Below are 6,789 nucleotides of genomic sequence, written 5' to 3' on the forward strand. Positions count from 1 at the left end.
CCCCCCCCCCCCCCCCCCCCCCAGTTTGCTTTTCGGACAGTTTTATGTTCTCATCTAATAAAATAGCTACGCCTCCTCTTAAAATACTACATTACCCATGATGCACACAAACTGGTCTAACTTGCTTCTGGTTTCATGTTCATTCAAGAGCATTTTGACCGATGTGCAGTCGTAATGTCAATATCAGAGTAAGTTTGTTTTATTAAAATACTTTGGGCTTTCCCCGAAAAGTTTAGCTGGCGAGCAGAACACAAATAATAACCGATTGAAAGTGAAACATTAACGTAGTTTTGTATTGTTTCATCCTGAATGATCTTAACCGGACATAAAATGTAAGTAACTGGAGAAAGTTTATTGCATGATGTATCGTAACATAAAATAGAAATGAATCATCCTTGTGCTTTCTCAAGTGAACACCTTGACAACTAGTTATCAAGTAGCGTGACTTTAATCTGTCAGGTAATGTGTCAGAGAGCGCTTAAGTGACATTTGTTTCTCTGACGGTGATTGGTGCTGAGGATGAATCTGTTTAACTGCTAAACTATAACTACTAAAACTAGTAGTTTTCACAATAACACAACCTTAAAATTGTAATGACAACTTGTTAAAATTATAGCAGATGCATTTATTCTGTCACAAATGTTCATAAAATCAATAGAGTGTGCCTGTTACAGAACATCACAACACTATTGGAAACTCCATGTTCAATACATGCCTAGAGGACTGTTCAGCTGCAGCGATAGCTTGAATCAGCTTTTGTGTCTCAGTCACAGATGAAGAGTTCAGATGCAAACATTTCTTCTAAAAGTGGCATTTTTCTCAGGCTCCTATGTGTACAGTCGTGGCCAAAAGTTTTGAGAATTACATAAATATTGGAAATTGGAAAAGTTGCTGCTTAAGTTTTTATAATAGCAATTTGCATATACTCCAGAATGTTATGAAGAGTGATCAGATGAATTTCATAGTCCTTCTTTGCCATGAAAATTAACTTAATCCCCAAAAAACCTTTCCACTGCATTTCATTGCTGTCATTAAAGGACCTGCTGAGATCATTTCAGTAATCGTCTTGTTAACTCAGGTGAGAATGTTGACGAGCACAAGGCTGGAGATCATTATGTCAGGCTGATTGGGTTGGAATGGCAGACTTGACATGTTAAAAGGAGGGTGATGCTTGAAATCATTGTTCTTCCATTGTTAACCATGGTGATCTGCAAAGAAACGCGTGCAGCCATCATTGCATTGCATAAAAATGGCTTCACAGGCAAGGATATTGTGGCTACTAAGATTGCACCTAAATCAACAATTTATAGGATCATCAAGAACTTCAAGGAAAGAGGATCAATTCTTGTAAAGAAGGCTTCAGGGCATCCAAGAAAGTCCAGCAAGCGCCAGGATCGTCTCCTAAAGAGGATTCAGCTGCGGGATCGGAGTGCCACCAGTGCAGAGCTTGCTCAGGAATGGCAGCAGGCAGGTGTGAGCGCATCTGCACGCACAGTGAGGCGAAGACTTCTGGAAGATGGCCTGGTGTCAAGAAGGGCAGCAAAGAAGCCACTTCTCTCCAAAAAAAACCTCAGGGACAGATTGATCTTCTGCAGAAAGTATAGTGAATGGACTGCTGAGGACTGGGGCAAAGTCATATTCTCCGATGAAGCCCCTTTCCGATTGTTTGGGGCATCTGGAAAAAGGCTTGTCCGGAGAAGAGAAGGTAAGCGCTACCATCATTCCTGTGTCATGCCAACAGTAAAGCATCCTGACACCATTCATGTGTGGGGTTGCTTCTCATCCAAGGGAGTGGGCTCACTCACAATTCTGCCCAAAAACACAGCCATGAATGAAGAATGGTACCAAAACACCCTCCGACAGCAACTTCTTCCAACAATCCAACAACAGTTTGGTGAAGAACAATGCATTTTCCAGCACGATGGAGCACCGTGCCATAAGGCAAAAGTGATAACTAAGTGACTCGGGGACCAGAATGTTGAAATTTTGGGTCCATGGCCTGGAAACTCCCCAGATCTTAATCCCATTGAGAACTTGTGGTCAATCCTCAAGAGGCGGGTGGACAAACAAAAACCCACTAATTCTGATAAACTCCAAGAAGTGATTATGAAAGAATGGGTTGCTATCAGTCAGGATTTGGCCCAGAAGTTGATGGAGAGCATGCCCAGTCGAATTGCAGAGGTCCTGAAAAAGAAGGGCCAACACTGCAAATACTGACTCTTTGCATAAATGTCATGTAATTGTCGATAAAAGCCTTTGAAACGTATGAAGTGCTTGTAATTATATTTCAGTACACACAGAAACAACTGAAACAAAGATCTAAAAGCAGTTTAGCAAACTTTTTGAAAACTAATATTTATGTAATTCTCAAAACTTTTGGCCATGACTGTAGGTTCAGTAATTTTGCTTTAATGGCAATGAATAGGTTCTTTTCATTGACATTAAAGTGAAATAACTGAAAATAAACAAAGGATCTTGAGAAAAATGCTCATTTTAGAAGAAAACCTCAAACAGGATCTGAACTCTTCAGATGTTTAGAATTGTAGATTTTCCCCATTCAGTTTATCACAAATCTATTTGAGTTCACCCAAAAATGTAAACATTGTACTTCCAAAGCTGTATGGTGTTTTATTTTCCAAATCATTTGAAGCGTGTTGGTAACTATATTTTCATTACCAATGACATTCATTGTATGTACAAAAAGACAATAAGACATTTCTCAGAATTTTCTCAGATTTATTTATTAAGTTCCACAGAAGAAAGAACGTCAGACAGGTTTGGAATGAGTAAAGGGCTAACTAACCCTTTAAGAATAAATACTGGGTGCTGTTTAATCTTGGGAGAAATATTATATCACATCCAAACATTTGCTTGCATGAAAAAAGTATTGCATATTTTTACATATTGTTTCAATATGTCTAGGCATGGCAAAATTGTCAAGTCGTCATGGCCAGCTGCTACTTCCACCATGTGCAGCCCATGTGCAGTACACCTAAAACAGTCTGTTTTCTGCTCATAAGTTAGAAACATTTTACAGAAGGCTGTGTGCATAAGAGTGTTGTAAAGATGTACCAGATTGTATCAGCAACTGTTGGAGATTTTGGAGTTGGTGCCATGAGCAATTATTCACCACCTAAGAAGAGAGTTGGTAGACGAAGCCGGCCAGTGATAATAGCAAGCGTGCTCGGAGTTTTACTGGTTCTTGCTGCGATTGTAGCATGGTGCTACTACTCCGCTTCTCTTCACAAAGCCAACCTTTTGACATCTGAATGCTTAGATCTTAACAAAGATGGTTTTGTCATCCGAAGCCAAACTGGGGTTGTCATTTTCAAAATGGAATTCAGGTATTTTGTTTAAATACCCTTGTATTTTGTTTAAATATCATTTTTACACTATTCATTATTATTAGAAGTAAAATTGTTTTCAATTGTGCATTTTAGGTCTGGAACCCTTGATCTGGACTCATGTTCAAAAGAGGGACAGATTCTCAGATGTGACAAATCCACGGCTGGCAATATTAATTTCTTCATAGAAACGGTAAAGCCTAAAGACACAGTTGAGTGCTATCGTGTGCGCTGGGATGAGCTGGAAGAGCATCGGTTAGTGGAGCATGCCATGTCCTGCAGTGGATCACACTGGTACGGTGGTGCAGAGACTTGGTTGCAGCATTGGCCAATAGTATTAAAAGGACATCAGGCTCCCAAACCTTTCATTACAGGTGATATTCATTCAAATCATCAGGCATTTGGTGGCATTTTGGAGAGCTACTGGCTTTCTTCCAATGCTACAGCCATAAAAATTAATGACTCTGTTCCTTTTCATCTCGGCTGGGATGAAACAAACAGAACTCTGTGGTTCCAAGCTCGATATAATGACAGCCCTTATAGGCCAAACCCTGATAATCCCCATCATGTGACTCTGAGTTATCGTGTATGTGTGGGGCTAGATGTCACCTCTATTCACAAGTACATGGTACGTCGATATTTCAACAAGCCCAATAAGGTTCCTTCAGAATCTGTTTTCAGACAACCAATCTGGTCTACAAGAGCTCTAGAAGAAGTGAACCAAGAACAAACATTGAAATATGCATCTGATATGAAAAAAAATGGCTTCAACTGCAGCCACCTGGAGCTGTACGACAGATATACTAGTGGCTATGGAGAGTTTGAGTTAGATCCCATCAAGTTCCCCAACGCCTCAGCCATGTTTCAAAAACTAAGGGAAGATGGATTCCAGGTAACCTTGTGGACTCATCCATTTGTCAACTATAATTCTGTCAATTTTGGTGTTGGAATAGAACGAGGACTGTTTGTACGAGTGCCCGGTAGCCAGCTTCCTGCATTGGTGCGTTGGTGGAACGGTATCGCTGGCATTTTGGATTTTACAAATCCAGAGGCTCGGGACTGGTATGCCTTGAATCTTCGTACCCTCAAGAACAAGTATGGAGTGGCATCTTTCAAGTTTGATGCAGGAGAGACAAGCTACTTACCCCAGGAGTTCAGTACCTTTGTTCCTCTGGAGGATCCCAGTACCTTTACCCGCCGCTACACTGAGATGGCAATACCATTCAATGACTGTGCAGAGCTGCGGTCAGGCTATCAATCTCAAAACATCTCCTGCTTCTTCAGAATTATTGACCGTGAGTCACTATGGGGATACACCCTAGGCCTCAAATCTATAATCCCAACTGTACTTACTATAAGTATTCTTGGCTACCAGTTTATTCTGCCAGACATAATAGGTGGAAATACATACTCAAACCTCACTGGCCTTCCAGATCGTGAGCTGTACATCCGTTGGCTAGAGCTCTCAGCTTTCATGCCAGCCATGCAGTTCTCACTTCCACCATGGCGCTATGATGATGAGGTTGTGTATATCGCCAAGAAGTTCACCGCTCTCCACGAGTCTCTTGTAGCTCCTCGGGTTCTGGAGCTTGCTGGGGAAGTGCTGTACACTGGGGATCCCATCATTCGCCCTCTTTGGTGGATTGCAACAGCTGATGAGGCAGCTTACAAAATTGACTCTCAGTTCCTCATAGGAGATGACCTCTTGGTGGCACCTGTTCTTGAACCGGGCAAGCAGGAAAGAGATATATACCTTCCTGCGGGCAGGTGGAGAAGTTACAAGGGAGAGTATTTTGACAAAGGACCCGTATACCTTACTGATTATCCAGTGGACTTGGATGAAGTTGCTTACTTTGTGTGGTCAGGATAGTTTGTGTGGTCAGGATAGTTGTCTCGATGAAGACCTCTTGAATTGTGAAAAAAAAGGCCCAAATGTTGGAATGTGCAGAGCAAAAACATGTCTCTACTGGAATAAAATTATAGGAGTGGTTTTGCTTTTTGTAAGGTGGGAACTGTTATCATTATTGATCCGTAAAACGTAGAGTAAAATGTTAGTACAAAACCCAGTGAAACCAATAGGATGTAATTATTTGGTATGTTATTCATTTATAACATGTTTATGTACAGTAGCTTACTTGTTTTGTCATTTGTTCTCCATAGCATATATAAAATATATATAGAAATAAGCAACCACCTAACTTGAATGTACAATAAAGGATGTATGAAGTATTCAACTAGTTGAAAGGGAATATTTCCCACAGTTTTGTAACATTCACTTATTCACTGAATTCTTATTTGTAATGTGTCAGAGTTTTTGCTCCATAATTAACTTTTATCATTGACATTTTACCACCCTCAGCTCAGCTCATAGAATAAAACAATTTATACTGTATATTGTACGTTTAGACATATGTTAATATACAAACACATGTTAACTTGTGAACATAAAAAAAATAAATTATAAGACCTGAAAAGCTGTGCTTGTTTTTGTATTATTTTTGTAGTACATTTGAAAATGTTTGAGTTAAATTAATGAGTTAATTTCCCTTTGCATACACTAAAAGAGGGGGGTATGAAGTAACAAATTACAAATACTCAAATTACAGTATTTAAGTAGTTTTTGTCAGTAATTGTACTTTTTTGAGTAGTTTAAAAAATATGTACTTTTACTTGAGTACATTTTAAGTGATGTATCAGTACTTTTACTCCACTGCAAAAACAATTCTTTTTACTGTACTCACACTACATTTTTTTGGAAGGTAATGGTATTTTTACCTGAGTATAGTTTTTCAGTGTTCTTTACACCATTACCAAAACTTAACTTCTTAAAACATGTATTGCTTTGTTGAATGTTCCATCAAAAGCACTTTACAGTGCTTTGAGAGCTTCCCTTAAAGGGGTCATTGGATGCCCATTTTCCACAAGTTGATATGATTTTTTCGGGTCTTAATAAAAAGTCTGTAACATACTTTGGATAAAATATCTCAATGGTAGTGTAAAACAACACCCTTTTTACCCTGCCAAAAACAGCTCTGCTCACCCCGGCCCTCTCTTCCATGGGGTGATGAGCTGTTCTCACGAGACTGTTAACTTTAATATGTCAGGGATAATAGAAGATAGAATTATTACAATATATAATGAATATACTGTGATTTACACTGATAATTACAAGAATGAAGATACAGGATAGATTGGCTTTGGTGTTTTTGTTACAGAATTAGGAATTTCAATGCAGAGAAGGTCTACAGATCACCTGTCAATATATACAGTAGAGTTGATGGCTATTATAGCTGCCCTGTTCTGGATAGAGGAAAATTATATGTTCAGACTCAGTTCAGCATTGATTTCAATTAAGTCAAAATCATCAAAGAACAGGCAGTATTGCATATAGGAAATATATGATATATTTTGAAATATATATATTTTATTTAAAATAAATTTTATT

At 39.0% G+C, this 6,789-nt stretch overlaps 1 protein-coding gene across 1 annotated transcript; it reads left to right on the plus strand.

Moving 5' to 3' along the window:
- The first annotated feature begins 108 nt into the window (after nt 1-108).
- On the plus strand, nt 109-5,214 carry si:ch211-117c19.1 (myogenesis-regulating glycosidase). The gene is made up of 3 exons (XM_059550098.1): nt 109-332; nt 2,923-3,344; nt 3,441-5,214. Exons 2-3 carry the CDS (start codon nt 3,067-3,069, stop codon nt 5,212-5,214), a joined length of 2,052 nt encoding a protein of 683 aa, XP_059406081.1. The 5' UTR covers nt 109-332; nt 2,923-3,066.
- Nucleotides 5,215-6,789: the final 1,575 nt, after the last annotated feature.

The sequence above is a fragment of the Carassius carassius genome, chromosome 5 (genome assembly GCF_963082965.1).
Source record: "Carassius carassius chromosome 5, fCarCar2.1, whole genome shotgun sequence".
In the NCBI taxonomy this organism is placed as follows: domain Eukaryota; kingdom Metazoa; phylum Chordata; class Actinopteri; order Cypriniformes; family Cyprinidae; genus Carassius; species Carassius carassius.